Below are 27,783 nucleotides of genomic sequence, written 5' to 3'. Positions count from 1 at the left end.
TTTATCGTTATTTTTTAGCAATAAGTTTTCTAAAAATTAAATGAAATTTAAAAAAATATGTGAGTATTTTGTATTTTTAAAACAATAAGAATTAAAAGTTAAAAGAAAATTTTAATATAAAAGAACAAATAATAATATAAAAAAAAAAAAATGAATAAGTTCTTAAAAATTCAATTAAGGTAAAAAATATGTAATCAAAAAATATAAAAAAAAATTAATTACAAAAAAGATTTTTTGGTTTGTTTTAAACAATTCGAAGCCATTAAGAAAAATTGCTTTAAAGCATCTGTTTTATAAATTCAAGATAGTGGCTTCCAAACCAATTGTAAATTACATTTTGCTTTACAACTTCAAGAATTCAAAAAACCTTTGCAATCGGTGTTTCTTGAAGTCGCTGAATAGGAAGGTGATATCAGATTTCAAAAATTCATAACCCCACGTCTTCATTTTCTACTAAATATGTCTTAACAACTGTAAAATTCCTCTTTTAACTTTGTCCCGTTTTCTCTTGTGGGCTACTTGCTGTCTTAGCATATCACTTTCAAAATGGCATCAAGCCAATCAGATCGATCTGTACCCGAAGTAGATGGCGCGGTAAAATAAAAACTGAGTTGTCAAAGTACAAAATGACAGCTGTTGTTAAGACAGCGATGGTAAAAAATTCGGCAAGACAGATATGGTTTAGCAGTAGAAATTTGCAGTCTCCACCTGACATTTCTGTCTTACCACAGCTTTTTCAGCAGAATCTGTAGAAGGTGGAAACGTGGGGTAATGACGGGTGAAATTTAATTGAACGTACGTACGTGGCGTATGAGTAACATTCTCATCTCGTCTGAGTAACTCCTACGCCATGCATGTACGCTCGATTTTAACATTTCCGTGATCCAATATGTACGCGAATTTTTTTTTGAGTTTTTAAAATCTGTAATATTGTCATCGCTATAGTTATCTATAAAAAAAAACCAGCGCTATTCTATGCCTATATCGATATCTATTTCGTTTTTTTTATCGAATTCGTATTCGCAATAGGGTGGGTCCCTTTTCATAACAAATATGAAAGAGAATATGCCCTCTTTGACAGCGATTTTTTCAATTTTCTAAAACAAAAAATTGATACTATTTTTCGAGCCTAAAGTTTATTATATCTCTTTCGGCTAAACTACTGGCGCTGCCAAATAGTTGATTTCAAGCCTAACAAGTAACTATTATCGCGCACAACCACGGATTCTAAAAAGAATTCACACATACATTTTGTACTATGAAATCGATGTATGTATGTATGTAAGTATGTGTGAACAAAACCGCATGCAAAAACGATAATTGGCAACAAGACTGAAAGCATTTTTGGCACCTTATTGTTTGAATAAGTGTCAACGTATGTATGTATGTAGGTATATATAAAAAAGAATAAAATATTAGCCACTTTCAGCGAAAATGTGACGCACCCAGCCGTCGAGCACAGCGTGTTGAAATAATTAATTTCTCCTTGCAAAGAAATCTGCTTGGATTAGCATTCTTCGCTCTGCCAAGCAAGAGCAGACATAAATAAAAGACAAATGAAGAAAACAGCAACGCCGCCAAGCGCGCTTGCTGCCAATGCCAAGCACAGGCGTGGCAAGATGGCTGGTCTTGGTGAACACATTGTGTCGACGGAACAAATAAATTAAGACTATTTAACGCTTTAAGCCATTTAAGCATTTCCACTTGTAATTGCACAGCCTGCCGGCTAACAGCTGACCGCATTATGCCACACACACACACACACACACACACACACACACACATAAAAAAGCATACAAACAAACAAATACTAAACCGCAATGGATATGCGCCAACTTGACCTAACTGGCACTCATACGAGGCGATGCTTCTGTTATTTGTGTATCTCATTACAATTAAATAAATAAATAGTTACTAACAGTTGTCTCTATTTTTTGCCTGTTTCACTTTATTATTCATTCATTCTTATGTATGTATGTGTGTATTTAACTTGTTTTTGTCTGCTTACGTCTCATTGCAGGAATTTATTTTCTCATTTTTATTATCGTCGCGTTTATTTTTACGACCTCATGAGCTGCTTGGCAAACTATTATCCTCGGTACCTGATAGCGAATCGTTAGAATCATTAGTCGCATTATTGGCCGAATGGACGCACAAGTTTCCCTATGACTATCGCGATGAGCGAATGATGGGCCATGTTAAACATATCGTTGCCAGGTAAGGTGTTACAAACATACATTTTTTTTTTATAACTTAATCTACTTATTCTTATGCTTGCATACATAGCGAATGTTTATTGTCGTGGGAATATTTGCAAAGAAATAATTTTTCGTATGTGTACTGGAGAATCCCAGCACATCGAGGAGACGGCCTCTTAATAAAACCATGAGAAGCAGCAGATTAGCCTCCTTAGGTAATCACTTTCGGTATTCCAGCTACCCTGCCGAACTGGGCAGTATTGGCATGGAAGTGGCGGGCAATGTAGCTTTGGGATATCAACTCTTGCAAACCATTCAACGCTCCGGGCATCTAGGCATTATACCAGCCAAAATGCAGAAATCTATGGAGATTTTTCACTACCCTGTAGGGTGCTCGTTGACACCGTAATATTTAAGTTGGGATGGATTTTAGACTAGTTACTTCCTCCTCTTTCCCATTGAAAACGCCTCTGACGAGACTGACCTGCAAATAATGGCATTCGGCAATCGTCCTTGCATAAAGACTATGCGCGTAGTTGCTTCCCTGATATCGAAGGGACTATCAACAATATCCCAGCTGATGCGATCCTTAAATAAACTAAATATTGTCGGGTTTATTTGTAGCAGAATTGTGGCAGCAGAGTAGGTCAGCGCTTCCTTTCAAGGAAAAGTGACTACTTTGGGATCTGCTGGGACTTTGGCGAAAGGCGGCTTCCTTAAGCTTGCCTTTACTGAAGATGTAGCACGGATAGCTAGATGAAAGTTCTAAACACCCTTTATGAATATATTCAAGTATACCTGAGCTTGGTTTAAAATAGAGCTATTGCCTGCGGAACTCGTTGTTTGCGCAAGCTGGGCCCAAGTGGATCTTACATCACCCCTATCACATCCAAGTAATACTAGGTGGGGTTTAATATCTGGAACCATAGTTATGTGAATTTATCCGCGAGTGGACAAAACCTGTATGGAAAGGTAGGAGGGCGTATGATCTACAAGTAACTCTCCAACATCTTCAAATTTATTCTCCCTCTGACCACTGCAGTGTTATGTCAGCTAAAGTAGCCACAGCAACGGATGCAGTGCACTCAATGCTTACAAATATCATAACTTTTGAGAAGGTTAGCATATCTCCTGATATTCAAGCGACAATTAGGATACTTAGCTCTCTTAAAAGACGTTAGAAAATAACAAAGTAATGCCAGATTTCTCCTTTGATCGCATTAGATTATTTTGCTGGAAAGACGGCACTTTTGAAGAGTTGCCAACTAGTGAGGCAATGTTGGAAGGCTGCACTGAACATAAATATGGGATCTTTTTCTGACCTTTTAGTCAGCTCAGCGAATGCTGCGCAAAATCCGTAGAATGTAAGTTAATTATGTAGGGTTTTTGGTCACCGGTTAAATAACTGCGGTCAATGGAGCTCTGATGGCAGGCCCCTACTGCACCAGCTGTATGGAATGGATGATGAGGAAGAATCAGCTCAAAGTCTACTACTCAGCTAAGTTTTCTAAGCTCAAGGTCTTAAATACCTTGGTCCTCACTTCTTTCGGTCGATTTTTTGGGAATGTAAATAAGCTGCTTGCGGAAGCTTAGAATTCGGCTGATAAATTTTTAAATTTTTTTTAGATATTCTATTCTTGTTTCTAAATCCATATTAGGAATTTTAAATTCCTCATCAATTAATTAAACCAAAAACTTTTATTTTAAATAATTATTTTTTGTGCGAAAATCAGGTTACAGATTGTAAAGAATATTTTTTTTTTAAAACTACGTGATCTTGTATTCTCGGTCACAAAAAAATGTTCTCGTTTTTATTACACCGTGTAATTCCTCTCTCCAGATACCAATAAAATTCTAACTATTTTACTCCTCGCATTTTGTTGAAACTCACTTAAAAAAGTTAATTCAAAATATCAGAGTGTACGAAAGGTCTATTTGAAATAACCGAGGGAATTGTGTAAATACCTGTAAATGACAAACACTATATTTTCTTTGTATTTCAGATGTTCCAATACAAATCTAGAAGGTGTAGTTTCCGAAATACTCAGTGCCTTGTTGAAACAATTGACTGATTTGGAGAGACATGAAGAAGATCTACGCGCTTGTCAAAGCACAAATGAGAAGGTAATTTTTATTATGTGTAGTATATGTATAACTAGAAGCATGTAAAATAATTTTCCACAGTTTGAAAAATTAACTCGGAAAATTTCGGACTTAATTAGATTTGTGCTTCTCGAACTAAAAAAAACAGGAAACATAAAAAAAGGGTTAATTGAGCCTTCTTATTATTATTATCCATATTTTTTTCAAAAGTTCCTTCAGTTATGCGGACTCCGTCCTTTCATCATGGAGTACAAAGGCGTATAGTGGAGCTATTGGGTATGCCGTTACAGTTTCTGGACTATACCCTATTCCAACCCTACTCTACACGCATGTTGGGCAATGTGAGTAGCCAATGTACATGACGCGCGGAAACCAACCCGCGTCACGCCCCAAGGAGGGTACCAACGTAAGTCGAGTTTACGTAAGCGGAATGACCCAGATCTATATCTGCCCAAGGACTGTCACTCCAGCTTATTTATTAAAAACTCTTTGGGCAATTTTTAAACCCTACAATAACAACAATATCGGCAAAAAAAAGAGGGAGCTTTAGTGGGGCCACTCCGTCCTCGGTTTCAGGGTCCATTGAAGCCTACAGCGTCTGTTCATCAGGAGATACGGCTTGACACAGGGTCAAGTCTACCAGCATTTTGGTTCAAATGAGAACCTTCGTGATACTTCACTAAAGGTACACTCCAGGAACAGGTCAGAGTAAACTCGAAGGGCTCTTGGTAACCGTGGCACAAGGATTAAGTTCCCGGGCCGGCCTCATAGCTACTGCCATTTGAGCTGGTGGCCACCGACGACGCACTGTTTACTCTTCACGTGCAAAGTCGGACAAGTTGGTCGATGTTCAACGCATGGAGAGGGTACTACAGAAGTGACCGAAGCAACCGTTTTTACTCAATGTAGCCTCTTTTCAAGTCACCGTCCAAGGTCTGCCAGTCAAGACATGTTCATAGCCCTTCTTAACTGGAAGCTCATAGCTCGCCGGGTCCTACCTGCAGTTAGTATGTCGAAATAGTGCGACAGTGTATTGCCGGAAAAGAATGGCGTAGGTATTTTTGCGTAGAAAAAAGTTTGATAGAAAATTTCTTTTTCATTTCTCGAGCGTGTTTTTATATACTTTTTTTTTTGTTTTTCTTAAGAGCTGAAAAATATGCTTTAGGCTCAAAAGTGACACTATCTCAATTGGGGTTATGACACCTTATAAGAAGTGACATAAAAATTGGGTCACTCTATAAGTAAATACATGTGTACGTATGTTTTGCAAGATATTGCATTTGGGTTTTTGTGGGAAAATAAATCATTAAAATTAACAATTAATTAAGCAATTCTTAGGAAATACATATTTGTCTTTCAGAGTTGCTCTTAAGTCATTAATTATCTAGCTGTATTGTTACACAAGTATGTATGTATGTATGTATGTTTATTCTGCCATTGACTATTATGTCTTACTAATTAGAAATGCTTTGAAACATTATTACGGTGTTGTCCTGATTAAAACTCATTGTGTTCAAATATAAGCAAATAACTATTGAAAGTTTACACACATACTTAAGTACATATGTACCTATGTATACTCATTTCAGTGAAATTTAGCCTAAAGGCAAGTAGGAAGGGATTGACATCAAATTTTGACAAATTTCTGAGTTCGATTGGTGAAAAGGCATAGATGCGAATTTAAAATTGGCACAAAGAGAAACCGAGCATTAGGAATGGCAAAAACAATAAAATAATCGATTAATTAATCGCAAGCAAAAAAAAAATGAATTGCAATTATTGAGAAATAATCGATTAATCCAATTTTGAAAGGCACTATTTTACCAGTGAATACTCAAAAACACATTTTTCCAAAAAAAAAATTCTAACTCTGTTCCGATAAAATGTGATTGATAAAGCACTTGCTGTATTTAACCGGAGCTTCTACCTCCGATTTGTGTTAACCAGACAGTGAACATTAGTGTTGTATCCATTACAATGAGCTTACAGGCACAACAATATACCCCATTGTATTCAATGAACTTAAGCAAGTCTTACGGCTGTTTAAAATTTTAGACAGCTACAGAATTCATATTGCTAGAAAATGTTTTTACGATTATTTTACAATTAATCGATTAATAAAACACAAAAATACGATACACTTAAATCGTAAATGGGATAAAAATAATCGATTAATTTAATCTAATGATTAATCGCTACCATCCCTACCAAGCAAGAGACCTCACTGCGATAGATTGAAAAAAAAAAAACATATATTCAGTCAGGCTCTGTAATTCGCTATCGGAGTGAATTCGAAGTGATTTTAGCTGGAATTCACTCGGAAGTGAATTGCGTAGCCTGCCTATTGTTGTTGTTGATTTTTAACCCTACAACGTACACTTACGCATTTTACCTACAGGGTCGAAAATTTATATGTATATATGTATGTATGCATGTACATGTGTGTGTACATGTGTGTCACAAGGTAACTGCAATGGAGTTTGTTTGCACATGAATCGAGAACAAAGCCATGAATGTTAAAATTAAATACTTGCACATACTGCTAATGAGATCTATCTTAGAGTTTGTAGCTCTAATGTAATATCAGTAAATTAGAATACGTAAATCGAATGTTGACATAAATTCGAACGTTGCAATGCCATATGCATATGTACGTGGTGATTTTCTATGATTTCACACCAAAACTAACAGCAATAGATGCAAAAACAATTTTAATTTTTTCTTAAGTTGGGACAAAAAAAATTTCTTTTCCACAATCAAGTTTTTTTTTTTTTACAAATCTAATTCAGTAAAAAGATTAAACCGCTTCCTTTTCAATAACATTTTTTCAGAGATGGAGTGCTTAAGGGTTTTTAAATCTTGCACTTAAGCTTAAAAAAATATACGCGTTAGGGTCGTCCTTAAAGAATCAACATTATGGGGCACGCCTTTCCTTATTCTACGTATAAGATATAAAGGCATCCACGGAAATTTCCAAATTTAAAAAAATTTTGTGATCGCTACCAAGTTTTAAAAAAATATTATTTTATAAATTCAAGAAATCGACAAAATTCCGATTTTGAACAGCTGCGAGTTTATGATTTTTTTTTTAATAAATTTTAATAATGTGTAAAATTTTTGAGCTCCAAGTAAGAATTTTATTGAGTTTCGGCGATTTAAAATTTTTTTTTAAATGGCGATAGCTTTAAATTTTTAATTTTTCGTGCACGTCTTAATTTTGTACGCAGATCAAATTAAAGGCATGCTCCATACAAAATTTCAATGTTGGTTTTTTAAGGACCACCCTAAATAGTATACATACATAGTATATTCAAATTTATCATATACATATTTCTCTACTCTACTTTCAGTCCGAACTTAGCAAATTAGACTGCCCGACTGCGTCACAATATGCACAAATACTTTGCCGACTGGAAAAGAAACTGGCGAAGCAGATTGGACCAGAAGAATTTCTACAATGTAGTAGTAATGTGCTGCTGGACAAACAGGTATGTTTTAAAACTTTTTAAATAGTTTTTTTTTTCAAAATCTCGCACCTACTTAAGTGTCATAATCCAAAAAAAAAAATATTTAAAAAAAAACTCGAGGAAAACGGCCTCAAATTTTACATACGCTGCCATGGTAAATACGAGATCATATTTTCTTCTAATGAGCTATTCCTAATCGATAAAGCTATGCAATTTTAACATAACATAAAAAAAGAGAAGGCGGTGACTTCTGCAGACCTAACTTTTTTTTTTTTGGATTATGACTGCCTTGCAGCCAAGGTACGGTATGTTTAAAGAAATTGTAAAACTTTGGAGTTCGGCAAAAAAAAAGATGTTAATTGCCATGCAAACATACAAGATCAATACTAAAGTTACTCCAGGATACTGGATTAACAGGCACACTATATATATGCATAAATATAGCACAATAGATTTGAAGGTCGCCGTGATTTATTCTAATATTATAAATGTGAGAGGTTTTGAGTCAGTTGGTGTGTGAGTATGTTTGTTGCTCTTTTACGCAAAAACGGCTGAACGGAATTGAATGGCATTTGTAATCAGGGCTTCGGAGCAAAAGTTTTTTTCATCGCTCCGCTCCGGTATTTTATTTGGCTCTGAGCTCTGCTCTTGCTCCACTCCCGCTCCCTATAAAAAAAAATTGTTATTTATTTATTTACATATAGAGCCCTGACTGCCAAAAAAGTATTCGATTTTTTTTTTAATTTTCTTTTTGATGCAGAAATATCTAGATTCTAGATATATGTATACACTTCGGCTTCCAAAAGAAAACTCAAAAAAAAATAACTTTTGAAATTTATTAACCTGAAACGTTTTTTTTTTAATTTTAATTGAGCTTGAGGCCGTTATTATTGAACACCAATAAAAATTTTTCTAAATAAAACGTTACTAGGCCGGTAAATAACAAAAAAAAAAATATTGAAAATTTGCTTAAGGAGTTAAGAAGCCAAAGCTCCCTGCTCCTTTGTTCCGCTTCCCTCCGAAGCCCTGTTTGTAACACCGATTGGTTATAACCCGAGTTAACATATGGGATACTATTTTAATAGCGTTGCCATCTGTTTTAAATATTAAATTCAATCATAAATAAGTTAAATAAAATATTACAACAAAAACATTCTTTCCTAAAAAATTTAAATAAGCTAAATTAACAAGTTTAATGAAATTTTCGTATACGAGTGTTAAACGAGGGAGGTTTATTAAAGTTTTATTTCAAAAATATTTTTGAAGGGGGCTGCCACCTCTTTAAAAATTCAAAATCAATTTGATTAACAAGCTAAATAAATATTTCAATATGGCAGTACAGGGCTGCCAACTAGACTTACCTATGAAGTGCCATATTGAGGATGAAAAAGTGTCAAAATATATTTAATACTTGTGCTTCGCCCGCACTTAGACTTTTTTACTTGTTACATTTGAAGTCATAACGTTAAACGAAACCAGGCGGGCGAAGCTTCATGCAAAGCTAATAATTATAATAATAAGTAAAACCCCATAAAATATTTAGGTATTGATATTTTTAAGGACCACCCTAATGCTATATCTACCCAAAGTCAATAATAAATATCCACCCTAATGCTATATCTACCGCAAATCAATAATAAATATAGGCAGGCATGTCCTCCTTGACTACCCTTCTCGCAGGAGACATGCAATACCCAATTATTTCACTGATATCTTTTTGAATTCGAAGTTTTGTATGCACCTGAAACTCCATGTCGATCATATGACGCTACCTATGGTGTAATTTTTGTAGTTAACCCAATATTACATAAGCTGAGCTTTATCCACAAGCAAACTCTTTGCTAGGTGCAAATGTGCGACACATGTACTATGTATGTTGCCGATTGTATGTAGTGCAATATGCACACACACACACACATACGCACACAATTGTAGAGTAAACGCAATTAATAACTCTTTTAGGTCTTTATCTGCCCAGCAACTGGTGCATGTGTGTGCGTGTGTGTGTGTGTTCGTCTGTGTGTGTGTGTGAATACTGCCGAAAGCAAAATTTAATTAAAAGCAGCAAGGTAAATTTAAGACTGCTTACGTAATTCGTATGCAATCAGAGATGCATTTTGTGCCTGATTCCAGTGACTTTCCTGCTGCCTTTGTATTTACTTTATATGTGCAGTTTATTTATATTTTTCCATTTATTTTTTGTTTTTCTCTTTTAATTTTTTATTTTTTTTTACGCATGTAATCTGATTAAAGTGACGGCCTCCTTTCGAATGCAAAGATGTATCCCAATGCACTTTTTAATTAAAAGAATTACAAATTTATTACGATTCGTTGCCACTTCATTTAAATTCACATACGAACGCGCTGGACTAGTACTCGTAAGCTACATACATACATATTTATGTAGGTACGACGGCAACGAGAGGACCGCCAATTCGCAATGAAAGGCTGCTTTTGGTGTTTACTGTGCGGTATAACTTGATGGTGTCTGTCTATTTGTGCCGCTGTGTACGTGTGTGCGGTGTGTGCGTGTGCGTCGAGTGTTGGAGTTCAAGTTGGAGTCAGTATCAGCATTGGCATCGGCATCGGCATCGGCATCAAATTCAGAGAATCAGAGTCAGAGAGCGTGTAAAATAAACTTATTTGCAATTCTTCTTTTCGAATGTATTTTCCGGTACTGCCACTTAAGTCTGTCTGTCTGTCTTTTGGCATTGTATGTAATGGTGATTGTCTACATACACAAGCACTCACATTTTTTTTTTACATACGTTTGCTTGCCCTCTTTAATTCCTTGTATGCTTTCTTTCTTTTCTATTTTTTTGGTCGATGCAGAAAAAATGGGACCAACCGAGCACGTCAGGCGGTCCACCCGGTGTGCAAGATCCGAAGAAAACGTGCAATTTGGAAACGTATCTGGACTGGTCGGCACGTCTGCGCCTATTCGTATGCAATGAAATATTACAGGTAAGTCAGCCACTTGGGTAATACAGTGATGTGAAACATAATACTAGGTAGGCTGACATTTTGACAAGTTTTGGCTATTTTTGGTGCGATTGTTGAATATTTATTGCTTTTTATAAAAATACAGCTCACTATCTAACAAAAATCATACAAGTCCAAATTTTAAACTTTTTTGATTTTTTTATTTTATTTTTTTATATATAAGGAGAAATACTATAACACCATCCGAAAAAAAATCTCAAAAATAAACGGAAATTATTAGCCCCTTAAGCTAAAAGTTAATGGGCTAAAACTGCGTACTTAGAATTTTTCTAAAAAATCTTTACTGTTATTGTTGTAAAATTTTATTTAATTTTTCTACAAAGTTTTACATTTCGACAGGGATTTTTTTAGATAATGAGCTTTATTTTTATAATTAACATTAAAAAAAAATAAAATTAAGGTAGCCAAAACTATTATTATTTTTCACATGATTATATGTGTGCGTATGCAACATGAACGTAAGTATTAAAATACATACATATGTAGCTGGCAGTGAGGATGAAATAAACCAAGAACTTTTTCAGCAAACGGGATTTGTATTGAAATTATCACAAAATTTTTGAAACACTGATTTTGGTAACCAATTAGAAACCCGTGGTTGATTGCCGTCGTAATACATATGTATTTGTGTAATTTTACGATATTAGTATCGATAACAAATCAAAAAGTAATATGAAAATTTATCGATATATGTATATTAGACTCTCCCAAAAACTTTTTTTAACGAATACAGGACGTTTTTTTTATTGGTTTTGTCTTAAAAACTATGCGAATAAAATTATAAAATTTTATGCAATTCTGAAAAAGGCAACCTTGCAGTCAAAGTTATCAGAATAAGCGTTGTGCAGTCCGCGTGTTTTGTTAATTTGCTCATTTTGAATGGGCTACAAAACTGCATACTCAAAAAAATTCCAGAAAAAATTTAAAAATTTTTCAATTTTTAATGTATTTATTTTCTCAACTTCTGTGTAAAAAAAATTCATAACTCAAATTATTGTCGAGTGCACCCCGTAATACTAAACTTAAATATTGCGCAATACTCAGAGCTTCCAGTGTGATTTTTTTTTCTCAATTTTTTTGGTATATTTTCAAAAACTATTTTTTTTTATAAAAAAAATTTTATGTGACAAATTTTTCAAGAAACAAAAATTTTAATTTTTGTGCTGTAAAGTTTTTGAAAATGTATTAATCAAACTCAAATTTCATATTTATTTATTCTATATGTTTGTCCATCAAACCTTTTAATTTGAAACAAATCAAACACATGAAGTGTGAACTCCGTCCATTTTGGTAATAGGTCCCATCGAAAGCGATGGTGGCCGACTCTAGAAATCTCCACTTATCGGAGCAAGCTGGGTAGAATACAGACCCGATGTTGGTCACTCGAGCCTCATTTTCCACCGACCTTTACCGTAGATATCAAGCCAGCTGAAAATTCTGGAGACCATTCCAGCAACCAGGCTAATATTCTGCTTCAAAAATAGGTTTTCAATTAGAATTCCAGAGAGAAGCGAACCATGGTCTACCGTCATTTTTACAGATAGGTCAAAGCTCGACTACAAGGTTAGTAGCCGAACTTACTCTAAATATCCGGCACGAAATCTCAGCATGCGGCTTCTCTACAGTGACAGCCAAGCAGCGATTACTTGAAGGCAGCTAGTCGCGAAATTTTCCATTAATATGGCATGGGAACCCCGGCGCAGTGCAATACCAGAAATTGTGTGGCAGACCAGCTCGTAAGGGGGGAAGTGATCTACGCTCTGTGAAATCTGCGTCAATCTGACTTCTTAAAAGCATCGACGCAAATCTGTGGTAAATAAAACCATTTATTCTGTAACTAAACAGATCTGGAAAAGATCTGAAACTCAAACACAAGTTGATCGCCCTATTATCAACGCAGTGGTCGCTATTATTACTGGTCACTGCTTAATGGGATCGCATGGTTAGCTAAAGATTTTTGTCATAGTTGAAAGGACGAGACGGAGAGTGTAGATCACTCTCAAGTTTTACGCCGCTGTCGAAAGGCGTATGATTCCGCTTTTTTATGGCGTAACTAGACTCGGAGGTCTGCCATTGCTCCCCAAGTAGGTTAATGCTGTACGCCAGGAACCTAGACACGAACACAGACCAGTGTGATGAGAAGCATCAAAACATATGGGCCGTCAAACTGGTCAGGAGCGTTAGAAACGGTTCAGTTATACGGTGCTTATTACCCTCAATCTGTTTGAAATCTCGATTGGCATCAAAGCGACTCAGATAGGTTCTCTCCAATTCTGATGGACCTGGTGATAATGCTCAACGTCACTTTACATAGCCTTGTTGGCTTTAAGGGTTTGATTAGTGTTCGGTGGCAAAATAGTCGTCTTTAACCCCTGCCTGGTTAGGTTAGCTTTTAGTGGTTTAGGGATTAAGTCCTAGTAAAACCGCGAAAACTGAGTAATCGATGGTTGTCACGGAGTGCGAGATAAAACATTTACATCGCTTTAGCTCTTCGTATATGAGAACCATAATTCAAAGCGACTGCCAAATTAAAGACAAAGACGAGAGGGCAAAGACATCTTTGTGAGATCGAAACGGTTTTATGGACTCCGTTAATCATCGTCCTAGCGTTTATCGCTATGCTGGTAAACTCACATACCTTTGAGTACTGAAAAGCAATAGCGGGCCTTGGAGAAGTAAGGTAATCCTTTTGCTGGCAAGCAAACACATCGCCAAAATGAAGTTAAAATCAGCTTAATCACTGGTTATCTAACCTTTTCGGGATCAACATTCCCAATAAGTTCCAAATGTAAGAGACCACTACAAATACTATTTATGTAGTGGCATCTATAACCATACACACTAACTATACATAGTGGGTAGGCTACTGTACTACATTTGCATAAGTGAATGAGGTGAATTGACACAAACTTGTATTGTTGCAAGTATGTACATATGTATGTATGCTTATGCAAGAACGAAGAGTAGTATGTGTACACTGAATCAACTGGGAGTACAGGTAAATTAACAGTTTCTACAATTTCCGTGCTGTTAAGGCTGATGAATGAGCTTAACATGGTCGATGGCTGCAATTCTCCATGCCACGGATGCGGTGGAAGGAAAAGTTACTGATAGGCACAATGTACAGCAGAGGAGCCATAAATTTGCTTTCTCATACACTAGTGTGCATATACCTATATTTATGTATGTATACTTAGGTGCATGCAGGTGTGATAGTTTATTGGTTACATCGCCAGGCAGTGCAACTGCATTGTGTCTGGCATTGTTGAGACAATTTTAAATCAATTGCTGATATACTTAAAGGCAATGGTGCTTTGAGTACTACCCAAGTGCTTTTAACTGAATTTTAGGTGGGATGCATTTCGTGTATATCTTTACCTTACTAGAGAGCTGCTTAAATATTTTTTTGTTTTTTTGCCTGTGCAGTATTGTAGTAGTCAACGGCAGCACTTAGCATGTGCAATTTTTTTTTATTTCGTTACAAAATCAGTGGATTTTTTCTAGTACTGATATAGACTAAAGTTATAAACAATAAATTCTCCGATTATGATGACAGACAAAAAATATTACATTGTTTTACAAGCCTCTCGTATTTTGAAATAATTAGGAGAACTAAAATCAATAAAGGACAATGAGCATTCAAATAACACTGTAGGGAAAATCTCAAGTTTTGAAAAGACAAAAAAAGAGCCGAGGCAAGTAATCCTAACAGGGCAATTGTTTTTCAACTTACGTCCGTCTTTCGAAAGACAAAAGTCTAATAAGTTTTTTTGTAAATTAAATTAAGCTAAAAAAAGTATTAACATTTTTAATTTTAAAACCATAAAAACTAATAAATAAAGGCAAATTAAATAAAAAAGGAAGATAAAAAAAGAGAAAGAAAACCAAAGTAAATGAAAACATTTTTAAACATTAAATGAAACTAGAAAAATATATTTTTTTAATTGATTGAATCTAAAAATTGAATTAGAAATAGAAAAAGATTAAATCTAAATTAACTAAATTTATATTCAACAATTTTATAATGAGCTCGAGGCCATTTTTTAAATGAAAATTTATTGTGGAAAAGCAACAATAATTTGAAAAAATGGTAGAAGTGATAGCTATTTCGGAAATCACCACATTTCCTCATCAGACTTCTTTCAGTAGGATTCGAACCTAAATTTAAAAAAAAATAAATAAAAAAATACACAAAATAAAATTATTATTTTTAAAACAAACTCTTAAAATTTGAAGAACATTAATTTAAAAAAGGAGTACAAATTGATTTAAAAAAGCAAAGCAACTTTAATAAAAATAAGTTTCTAAAAATCACAAAATTATTTTACCTTTCAAAACAATAAAATCTAAAAATTAAAAGAAAATTAAACCAGAAGATGAGAAAAATTATAAAAAGGTAAAATAAAATATGTTCCTACAAATTAAATGAAATTAAAAAATATTATTCTTGTTAAAAGAATAATCTCTAAAATTCCTTATCAAATTTGGTTTGGACACAAACCGGTTTCGGCGTTGTGGCATCTTCAGTGTCATTTTTCGTTCTGAACGGTTTGTCTCCAAACCATATTTGACAAAGGATGAAATGAAAGAGAAAATTAAATAAAGAGGGGAAAAAATTAAGTTAATTTAAAGAAAAAAGTGACAAACAATTAAATGAAATTAAAAAATATATATGTACATATATAAATTTTATTAAAATTAAAATAAAAAAACAATTCGTTGCTTTTGCCCCTTTTACGTCGTGCGTGTTCTCTAGTGATTTTTTAAAATTTGCTTAATGTCTTAACAACATCGTAAGACTTATGTAAATTTTATGTTTTTTTCAATTTGGGATATTAGGCGTCTCTAAAATAAACAGGTTTGAATAAAATTGTAACAAGTAATAACGGTGTACGATATTTAACTCACTATTTTATTAAATCGTTTTAATTTTAATACGGGTGGCATCTTTGTAGAAACCTATTTTTTTGTATTAAAGTTTACGCAATATTTTTTAATGTTGCTTTCCTACACGATTCTTGCTTTTAAAATTCTAATACTGACTTCCTTCTCAGTTCATTTTAATTTTAAGACACCTGAAAACTTTACCAAAGCTTATGCAATGTTTTGTTCAATTCGTTGCAGTTGCCTTTCAAATGCATTTATACAGCCCTCTATTGTTTACAGCGAATTTCATTTGGCTGCACTTAGCTGTCGGTAATATGTATTTCTACCAAACCATCAACATTTTTTTTTTTCATCAAACTAACTCACTTTGTTTCTCACTACTCACTCACAAAATGGCGATACATAATTTTCATCTTCATAAAATTTAAATCAAATCAACGCTTCTTCACACTATGGCGCGATGCTTTCGCGTATAGTTCACTAGCGCAATTTACGCCCATCAGCACACTCATGCTCATGTACATGCATACGTACGTATACGTCTCTTCATATACATATGTATAAATTCGGTCAGCCGGTTGGTTTTGCAAGAAGCCATGAGCTATGAGCTACATATGCTTCTCATGTGCAACACAAGCTGCCTTTCCCCACTACCTACACTTTTCGCTTTTCTTCGCCTCGGCCTTCTCTCGCCGCTCTTCTGCCCCGCTTCCCACCACAACACTCATCAACAATTCCGTGCTTTCATCGAGCCGCTCAATCTTTTGCTTTTGCTTCTACTACAGCTACAGCTGATGCTGGCTCTGCTGCAGCTTCTTCTTTTTCTTCTCCTACCACATAACCCTATTTGTCTACCCTAGTACCCACATTAAACATTTCATATTCTGCAACTGGCCTTGTTGTAATGGAAAATTTAATTAAATCTGAGTGCTACACGTATGTACATGTATGCACACACACACATACACATGCACATTTTCATTTCAATCACATGCAGGTGTGAAGAATCATACAAACGTACACATACATATACTTGCAGCGCTGAAGAGTGTTAGTAGTAGTCAGTGTATCCAAGCTGCTTGTATCCATTTTACGCTGTGTTTGCCCGTCATTGTAACAAAAATACTCCACTTCCTGCACATACATTTATGTACATACATACGTGCACACATACAGACTTAACTACCAAAGTGCGGATGTTAGCTACTTAATATCCTTTAGTCTAAAATGGGACACCAGATGTGTGCGCGGATGTGTGTGTGTATGTGTATGTGAAAATATGTCACTTGTTAGCTTACTTTGAAAATAATTCAATGAGGAAGCTAGAGTTTAGAGATTTTTTTCCTTTGTTTTTTTTGTTCTTTCTCACAGCATGAACAAAAATGAATTTAAGAAGTAAAGCAGCGCCAGAGGTCAAATGCATAAAATTGCAAATGTTTACCCACAATTAAGACTAGTTGAATAAATAAAAGCGGAATTGTTAGTAAAGTAAAGTTTTAGTTAAAAAAAATGCAAAGAAGTTTTGCAAATTTTAATAATAAAGTATTTGTGTGCAAAATTTCATTCTCGCGCAGATGATAACCCTCTTCAAAAGTATTTTCGACATCAAACCGCATCCGTTAGAAATTGTGTGTAACGCAAAGTACCCTAGTATTCAATGAAATGTTGGGTTTTTTTTTTTCATTTTTCATTATCTAATGAGCAACATTTATTCATTTTCTGATAATAAGAATAAAAATGCTTAAAAGATCAATGCGCATTAGTCGCAAAAAAATAATTCAAAACATTAACTATTTTTCTAAATGATTTAATATGTTTTCGAAGTTTGTATCAATTGATGTAATTGATGTAATATTTCAATCAACTTATTAATATAATCTATATATATAATACGCGAAGGCATTTTTTGTGCATCATAAAAGATCTGCACCGTTCGTTCGATTTTCAAAAATGGGCTGTCAAATTAAAGCGCTTGGCCTGTAGATGTGCACACTGGTTTTTTTTATTTTCGAAACGAGTTGCCACCTTTTAAATAATTAAACTCAAGTTATTTACTAATCAATGCCCTCAGATCCGCACCGTCCGTTCGATTTTCAAAAGTGAGGTACCAAATTAAAGGGCTTAGGATGTGGTTATTCAAGAAGGTTTTACTTTTTCGAAACGAGTTGCCTTCTGTTAAGAAATTAAGCTCAGATTAATTAAAAAGTTAAATCAATTAATAAATATGGGTATCAATCGAAATGGTTTTGAGAAGGCTTTATAACTTAACTACATATAGAAGGGTTGCCACATGTGTAAAAATAAATTCAATTCAATTTTAATTAAATGAATTTGGTAAGTGAATAAGGTACCGCTATGTGGGTGTCATAAAAAAAAGGTTAAGAAGGGAGTAGTTTGGAAATATTTTAAATAGGGTTGCTTCCTAGTTGAGAAGTCTAATTGAACTATTTTATACCCAAATTATATAGTTACATATATAAAATATTAACGATGGATGTCAAACGAAAGAGCTTCAAGAAATTATTGGGAGATTCACAACGGTGCCGTAACTGTCGTATTGTTGTATGTCCTAAGTTTTAAAAGCATAAATAAATGTTTGGAGAACTTGAAACCACAACCAACCATTTTTGAACACTGCGGAAATTCAAAATATGACTTTGATGGTACTTTGCGAACCCCCTTAGTATATTTTTTAGGCGTTTAAAGTTTACGACATACAACAATACAACACTTACGACACCGCTGTGAATACCCCAACTTAGTTTGTCAGTTTAGAACATTTTTGATGTGTTTGAGGGTTGCCCCAGTTCAAAGGGCTAAACTAAAATTATTTAATAAGTTAAATGAATTACTAACCGATGATTATCAATGGAAATGGGTTTAATATCCTTTATTCAAGAACTATATTTAGGAGGCTGGCCACGTGTTTAAAAAATAAATTTCCACTTAATTCATCAGTTATTTTAAGTGTTTATAACAGTGTCAGACGAAAAATATCTAAGGACATTTTAGTTCGAAAATAATTTTTAAGAGGGTTGCCGCCTGTTTTGAAAGTGGTATTTTGTTTAATTATACATAAGTTACATGATATTTTAAAATATGGTTATCAAAAGAACGAGCGTTAAGAAATCCTTAAATAAACATTTGATTTTTTTTTTTTAAATTTACCTCAAATTATTTAATAAGTTAAATGGATTGTCAAAAGATGGATATCAATCGAAATGGCTTTGAAAATGATTTATTTCTAAACTGTATTTAGGAGAGGTGCCATGTGCTTAAAAAAAATTAAATTCACCTTAATTCATCAGTTAATTAAAATATGTATAACAATGCTAGGCGAAAGATTTTAGTTTGAAAATACTTTTAAAGGGGTTGCCACCTGTTTGAAAAGCCGAATTCGTTTTACTCGTACGAAAAATACATATATGAAATATCGAAATATTAGTGTCAAACGAAAGATTTTTAAGAAAACTATGGGCTGATAATATTTTTAATTAGAGTTGCCATCTTTTTTTTTTTTGAAGGTCATCACATGTGCACAGTTATTTCGAATTTCCAAAATGAGAAGTCAAATTAAAGACCTAGGATTCTACATAGATGTGCACAGGTTTTATTTTTTGAAGTTTTGACGTCTTTTTTATCTGCAACTTCCTGACATTCCTCATCGCACCAGTTATTGTTTCTAGCTCACAGGAGGCAGCTGTGCTAATCGGTTCACTCTTTACTACGCTTACACTCGGGCCAAACGTCTATATAACCTTTTTACTGCTGCACAGAATGTGGTCCGAGTCGATACTGGAAATATGTATTCCGTCTTTCATAGCATGCTGTGAAAATATGAATGTACGTGTCAACATGGATAGGTGCAAGTATAAGCCTCTACCTGCACAAATCAGCCAAATTAAGTTAGAACGCTGTAAACAAAATTGAGAAATGAAAGAAACAAATATTTAGATATACCATTTCATATGCGATGTGTATATAACTACTTCGAGTGGTTTGAGGTGAATATAGCCAAGCAATTTACGTAATACACGGCCAGAGTATTTGAGAATAGATACATACATGTACATATGTATATTTATATGTGATACATATGCAGATTATTTGCAATAAACAGAATTGCCTCAAAGTCACGTTTTCCATGACAAAGAGTGTAAATGAGCGGGTGCTTGCTTACATATATATATATATATACTCGCACATATTAGTGTTGCCAGATTTTGTTTGCAGCCATATGGGACAAATGCATAATTTGTCCCAAGAATATGGGAATTACAAAAATTTAAACGGGACAAACGAGAATTAAAGGCTTTGCTTTAAAAGCCCAACTACGGACAATATATTAACAAAGGTGATCCATTTCAACGAAGTAATGCTCAGATTAGTTATAAGCTTACGACAAATTTCGTTTATTTAATGGCAACACTTTTTAATTTATACAAAAATATGTATGTACGTAAACATATAATTAACAAAACCATACAAAAGTAAGAGATACAGCTGCGGTCAAAATAATAGCAGCAAAATACAAAATCATGCTGTTATCAACTTAAATATCTATATATATTTATTTTAATTAATTTTCATTTAAAATATGGGCCGATCCATATCAGATACAACATAAATAAAAGTTTCAAGACCTGCAAAAAGTTCACAAAAACTAATTAAACTTAAAAATTTTTTTATAAAAATTTCGATATTTTTTAATGAGATCTCCTAGAAAGATTTTGAGTATGCGACTATTCAGTATAATAAAGTGCACGTTTGAAGTCGCTAAAAATTACAATTGATTTTTTAGATATTTTTTGTGGAGGATGTTACGCATTTTCTTCCATATAAAAGTCAGTTTTGTTCATGCATTGTATGGACGTAAATTTGCAATACCCTCCACAAAACAAAAATTCTCAAAAATCAACGGTAATTTTTAGCTATATTTCTCTTACATTAAATTGTCGAGAGTACGAGAAAAATCTTGTCCCGGTGGAACATTTCAAATTCAATGCAAAAAATACGGGACGCTCCGTCAAATAGGGGACATTTGGCAACGCTAGTGCATGTATATATGTATATGTAGATACATATGTATGTACATAAGTAGACTACGTATTTTGAATATACATGCATTTGAAATTGGTGTATATGTACATAAGTATGTACATAAATGCAGTAAAATTTTGTCGGTGTAACAACACACTATCAGGACTTAGGCAAGCTGCTTTGTCAAATTTTGAAGGCGCAGCAGTAATTAAACCATTTACGCTCGATTGCTGCCTACACTTGAGATACTCTCTTAGATGGTGCAATGCGGTACGGTAGTGTAAACAATTATGTATTTTGTCATTGCATCTCTGATAACCGCATTGCTAATTAGCAGAGTTATATATGTATGTTGATGCATCAGCCCAAACTAACAAAAGGTTGTAGTGGCAATTTAAGAATATAAAGTAGTACATAGATACATACTGTGTCAAAAGCAGGACGCTTTCGTGTACGTGAGCAGAAGATGTACATATGTATGTACATACTTATATTTCATACGTACAATAGAGTGGTCTCAAAAAAAAATAAAAAATCTTGGATAGGGTTTGTGGCACCTTCCAATATTTTTCCACTCGCCGAAAGAGATGCTGGTACCAAACCTTACGTTTCCAAGTATAAATTTAGAGGGTGCTCATGATGCTCATATTTTACTCCAGAAGTATTGCGTACATACATATATTAATCAAACAATTGGTTAAGTAACCTAAGAACATTTCAAATTTAAATTATCTAAAAAAAAAATATTATAAGTTTCAGTTGTCATGGCAACAGTACTTTTCTATAAAAATCACCAATTTTTTTTTGTCACTCTCACAGCGATCCAGTAGCGCATTTCAAGGTCATTGAGCAACCTTTATTGGTTGCAGTAGAAAACTGAATGTTGGTATAGATATTACAAATGTTAAAAGGAAAAAACTAAGGGGTGCCCCATTTTCTAGGATGAGAATTTTTTTCCCCATTATTATTATGAAAAATCACCTGTGAAGTGCAGAACATAAACGTATTCAAACGAAAAAGTCGACAAAAAAAAGTTTGGTTAACGTAAACAAAAGTGTGGTTAATATTACCAAATCAGTGTTGAAAACAGCAACCAAAGCATTGTTAATATTAACCAAAAATCACATTGATTCCTTTTCAAGTTTTAATTTGGTAATGTTAACCAATTTTTGGGTGATTTGTTTTTCTCAGTGTATGCAAGAAAATGCCTAACACGGATAAAACTAAATTGTAAAAAATTAATGCGATTTTTAGCAACTTCAAAATTTCACCTCATTATACACAAATTTTGTGTGCTTTATAGCATGCTTGCTTACCTAAAAAAACGTTTCTACAAGTTCTGAAAACAAAGTTTAACACTAATACTCAAAATATGTATATAAGTTCATAGCACTCTAATAAGTTTTTCGTAATTTTCTTGCAGTGCATCGGCATACGCGATCGCAGTAAAACAGTGGAATTATGGAGTGGCGTCGCACAATATTGCCTGCTTGTCGGTAATTACAACAGTGCCACAGCAATACTCGAATCACTGGAATCGCCACCAGTAGCGAGACTAAAAATAACGGTAAGTAAGTAAATAAATCCCACGAGAGCACGACGCGCACACCAAGCACTACACCAAACCAAAATAAACCAACTAATTAATACCAAACTGTACGCTACAGCTGGGCGCACGTGCAGCCGACACAAATTACTTTGACAAATATTCATTTAAAATTCTAGCGCAACAAATTTATGTGCAAATTTTATGTGAAACCGACGTGCTGTGTGCTAAGTAACGTTACATAAATATGAAATAAGAACATAAATAGCACCAATACATATTTATAACAAATTCAAGCACGAAAATGAATAGGCTGGATGGATGGTTGGAGCTTGTGTGGTATGGAAATTAACGTTAATTCAAATGCGAAAATTTTCCATGCACGCAACATTTAAGCCATGCGACGATGCATCGAAATTCATGTGACAAGCATTCAAAAATTAAAAATCGCACATTTCAGGATGCACGAGTTAATATTTACTAATATTTATAGAGCGTAGTGCGTGGCCATGTCTATGTGCGCTATTTTACGGTATACGGTATACGTATTTATGTATGTATGTTATAAGCCACATTTCCGACGCATCTATTTAAATTATAACGAATTTCATTACCGCCTACTTGTGCATATATCCGCCTTTGCTGCCGCCGCAAGGCAGGCGTGGTTGGCTTACATAGCTGCCGTGGAAATTGGCAGTTTGTTTAATTTGCTTCACCTGGCTTTGCTTTGCTTTACCGCTATTTGTGTGTGTGTGTGTGTGTGCTTACGTGCGTAATTAAATTTCATAAAGCGCACACAACAAAACCAGCAGTGGAAATATTAATAGCAACAGGCGCCCGCCTGCCACCACCGAGTCGAAAGTTCAAAACTCGGCCTTCGCATGTAGGCTACCCCTTCTCCATGCTGCACTTTAGTTCAGTGGCCTCCGCTACGCGATTTTCCAAACTAAATAGATTATTTCAATGCCGCGCGTAAAGAGTGTGTCAAAAATGCTTACCACCACCGCTTACCTTTAAGCGTGCCGAGCCATACAAACAAATTTATTTACATATTTAGATTTAAGATTTTCCATTTCCGACTTAATATGCTTTCGCCTCTCTTCTGCTGCGCGTTGGTTGGCGGCAAAGATTTTTAGAAGCGTGTTTTTCCAACTTCCAGCATACTTATACCGGTTGAGCCGCGTAAAGCCTACGCCGTGTAAGCACTTAAGCTGTAACCTGAGATTTTGTAGCTACGGCACGCATTTCCTTCAGCACGCCATGTTTCACACACACACACACACACAGACGCACGCATGCGGCGACCCAAGCAGGCATTCATAATTACCACATCCCAAGGGCCTAGGCAGTGGCAGCAATTTCCGTGCTTCTTACTAGCAGCTTACTCTGCTACTTAGCTGGCGGATTAAATTTTAATAGAAACTACGTGTAAAATTGTTGAAATAATAATTTGCCATGCATTACGATGCGTTTACACGTAGTACATAGCTGTCGCATTGGCTTTTGTGTTACATTGTTTACTTATGCAGAAAAAATACTTAGACTTTGGCAATGTCTGTGTGCTTGTTTAGCTGTGCTATCAGTAGCTTCACACGCCACAAATTTTTGTTACTACTTACTTGCGAATAGACTTTTTTATGGGGCGTTCCAGCCTAATTCGGACACCATTTATTTTTTGCATCTCTAATTTTTCAAAATTTTTAGTTTATTCTTTAACAAAACCCGTGTAAATCCAAGTTTCCAAATTTGTGCAATATTAAAAAAAAAAACAACAAACTTTCGTACAAATTTCGAGCTTTTTTAAAAATTCTACAAATTCAACCGTAGTTTTTAGTCATTTGAAACTTTAACTTTATTCTACTAGAATTCAATGGGCTACAGAACTGCATACTTAGAATCTAATTAAAAAACTAGAAATTTTTACAAAAATTTTTTGATTTTTTTTTTTAATTGCATAAATATTTAAGACAGTGGCACTCGATTGCTACATTTATGCAGATTGGTACATTTTTATAGTACAAAATAAAAAAAAATTCAACATTTTTGTGGAATACTGCGATGTTCTATTGAAAAATTTCAACAAACTAATTTTCGTGATTGGTATAAAGAAAAATATTTGGGATACGATTTGCACCAATCTTTGGCAATCGTGTGACACTGCCTTTAAACTTGTATTTATACGGGTGTTGTCAAAGAATGAACTAAAAAAAGACTAATCAAAATTAAATAACAACAAAAATAATATGAAAATTGTCAAAATTTGGAGCGGCTATAATTTTTTCGACTACTGTACATTAGTCTGCATCACCAAAAAAAGTTGCGGTCTTTCCGGTGGGATTACTAATCCTAGTATATTTTAAGACTTCTACCAAAATATTTCACAAAAATATTAAGATTTACGTGAGCTAAACCGGTTTGAAAATACCTCTAAAAATTATTATTTTTATGAATAAAAATAGTTTCTTAAAGGATTTTTTGGAAAAAATCCCCTCAGAGGAGTTGATGTGAGGTTAGTAGAGTTGAAATGAGAAAAGCTGATGTGAGGTTAGTTGAGGTGAGATGCGTTGAACAACACATCATTGCATGACTTAACGTAACATAACATAATATAATCTAAAAAAAAACATAATATAACATAACAAAACATAAAACAACTAACCATAACATAACAAACCATGACGTAATATACCATAACATAACATAGAATGAGATAACGAAACATAAAATAACATAACAAAACATATCATAACATAACGTAGCAGAACATAACATAGGATAACATAACATGGCATAACTTATCTCATTATTCAGTGTTAAGTTTTTCATTGCCTCTATATATTTATATCTATCATATTCTAAAGATATTTCCTCCTCATTTCAAAAGTAGTTATTCCAAATCGGCACATTTTTCGCAAAGTTATTGGCATTTAAATTTTTTTTTTGTTCAAAAACCAATATTTCAACAACGGCTGCACAAAAAAAACTAAAAAAGAAACAGTGCGGCCTCCCTTTCGCAAAGTTATTGGCATTTAAATTTTTTTCTGTTCAAAAACCAATATTTCAAAAACGGCTGCACAAAAAAAAATAAAAAAAAATCAGTGCGGCCTCTCTTAATGGGTACCATAACACGGAAAATTATGCGAAAAAATCGGAGATGCAAAATTTGAAATTGTGTACGAATTGAGCTGGAATTCCCCATATACATATAGATGAATGTATGTGTATACATTTGAAATGAAAGTAATTTCTAGCGGATTTCACATGCAAATTGCTACAAGCTTTGGAGGTCACTTTCTGTAATGGTCCATTGTAGATACTCACTACTACAATAGGCGCCCTAATGTAGGCCATCTTTTTGTTATTCATTTCAATGCGCAGGAAAATGCAGACACATTAAGTATTCAGTTTTATTATGAGAATGCGTGACATGCCATTTGCTTAGTGTCCTATTGAAAGTTTAATTGCCCGGAGAGCAATATCAGTAAGGGTAAAAAGCTTAAAATGTAATACATACATATCGGTGTATGAAAGAAGCCAGTATCAGGTATTCTAACTACGTGGCAACCCTATTTTAGGTTATTGGGTCGCTTATTTTTTAATTTATTAATTTTATAAAAACCTGGTTCCACCTGTTTAAAAATTAAAAACAGATATGAAGATATGTACACATAAAGTAAAATATTATCAAATTACGTGCTCTTCACTTAGAAAACTGTGAGTCTTTTAATTTTTTTTTTTTTATTCAATACCATGTGGTTATTTTTACTTAACTGCTGGCAACCCTCTTCAAAAATACTTTATAAATAGAGCTTACTTAAACATCTCACGTTTGACACCCACATAAATATATATCATTTAACTTGTCGATGAAATGGAATATAATTACTTAACAAATGGCAACTCCTTCAAAAATATTTTCCAAATAAAGATTTTTAAAACTTTCGATTGCTACCTGCATTTGCATATACATATATTAAATAAAATATTTCATTTAGCTTGTTAAATAAATTGATTTTAAACTGTTAAACAGGTGGCAGCCCTTTTCGAAAATATTTTACAAATAGAACTTTCTTAAATGATTCTCGTTTGGCACCCATATACAAATCTTTGATTTGAATTATAACTTTTTGAACAGGTGGCAACTGTCTTGTAAAATATTTTCGAATTATTTGTATCACTTAGTTGTAGAACATTTCCTTCATAGTGAATTTTTCCATGACAATTTTCATCAATAACTGTTATATTCGGTCCCTGCCATAAATTTCTCCCTTCGACTAGCATAGTTTTCACTCAATGACCAATATGCAGCCCGATCAAATATGTTTACAACTTAAGCGTGGGCCCACATATTAAATTTTGATAAGTTTCCATTAGGTAAATCATTACTAAGTAAATATTTAATACCTTCTGCTTGAACTTGTAAGAGTAACTTCATTGATGTTATCAGCCATCATAGCTTAAATGTGCTTTTAGCATTACATTTTAAACTGCATTACCATTATACTAAAGGAGAAGAAAATTTTAAATGAGGTGTATATGTATGTATGTATTTAAAAAACTGAAGTATACAACTTGCAATTGAATTCAAGTATCCGTACACAGAATGCACTCAGGGGGGTGTCTCCACATAAATAAGTATATACTTGTACGTACATCATATACTCCTTGCCATGTTACATGTAAATACATATATTTTGTCCAAGTACCTACATATGTACATATGTCCATATAGTTGTAACGAATAGTGCTTCCATGTCCTGTGCCACAACCAACTTCAAGAGTTTCCTTTTTAAATTTTCTTGGCTCTGCATATATATCCACTACTACACTAACACATACAAAACAACTAACCTTTGTGCATTTAAAACCTGCAAAAATCGTTGGACCAACTGGTCCATTTGTGACATATAGGAGTACAGTGTTATCTGGCTGGAGTGAACACCCGATGCTACGAACACCTCGAAAGAGTGAACATGAAAATTTTTCCATTGAGTACTCTATAGAGTGAACAATTTTGAGTCTTTGTAGAGTGAACAAAATTTAAAACCAATTCCTTCCAAATTCAAAACTGTAACGACAAATTTAATGACAAAAAGGTTAATCCCTTCGCCAGGCCGACCCCGTAAATCCCCGTATCAGGGATCTCAACTCGGAGATTCGGCAACTAGTGAACGTACATAAGCGGAAGAAGTGGGAAGACCATCTGAAGACCTGTCACTTCGCCTCTGGTGTGAGCAAGCCTTGGTCAACCGTGAGGTGATTGTCCACCGGGGAAACCGTCCAACAAAGGAGAGTCTTCTCGCCCGATAGCTCACCTTTCCCCGGTAGCGAAGACACTAGAGGCCCTTCTACTTCCGCACTACACAAATCACTGGACCCCAGCGAAGCATAAGCATGGGTTCCGTAAAGTGCACAGCACAACAACAGCACTTGACGCCATAAACTCCCAAATAATTCGTGGCCTTAACCGAAACCCCCCATGTGAGAGAACTATTCAAGTAACGCTACTAGAAAACAAACGGTGGACTGCGAAATACCT

At 34.3% G+C, this 27,783-nt stretch overlaps 1 protein-coding gene across 1 annotated transcript in view; it reads left to right on the top strand.

Annotated features, from left to right (window-relative positions):
• LOC108367583 (ras-GEF domain-containing family member 1B) overlaps nucleotides 1–27,783 on the top strand; it is a gene marked incomplete at its 5' end in the record, with an annotated part of 175,944 nt that overhangs the window by 19,819 nt on the left and 128,342 nt on the right. Inside the window, 5 exons of the mRNA XM_017622241.1 lie at nucleotides 2,021–2,217; nucleotides 4,202–4,322; nucleotides 7,652–7,789; nucleotides 10,601–10,732; nucleotides 22,122–22,265. Coding sequence (XP_017477730.1) covers nucleotides 2,021–2,217; nucleotides 4,202–4,322; nucleotides 7,652–7,789; nucleotides 10,601–10,732; nucleotides 22,122–22,265 — 732 coding nt within the window. The remainder of the gene's footprint in view (nucleotides 1–2,020; nucleotides 2,218–4,201; nucleotides 4,323–7,651; nucleotides 7,790–10,600; nucleotides 10,733–22,121; nucleotides 22,266–27,783) is intronic.

This window comes from Rhagoletis zephyria, unplaced genomic scaffold (genome assembly GCF_001687245.7).
Source record: "Rhagoletis zephyria isolate East Lansing unplaced genomic scaffold, Rhagoletis_zephyria_1.1 Rzeph_scaffold_00047, whole genome shotgun sequence".
NCBI lineage: Eukaryota > Metazoa > Arthropoda > Insecta > Diptera > Tephritidae > Rhagoletis > Rhagoletis zephyria.
The sequence above is the reverse complement of the archived record's forward strand: the minus strand, read 5'-3'. Positions and strand labels throughout refer to the sequence as shown.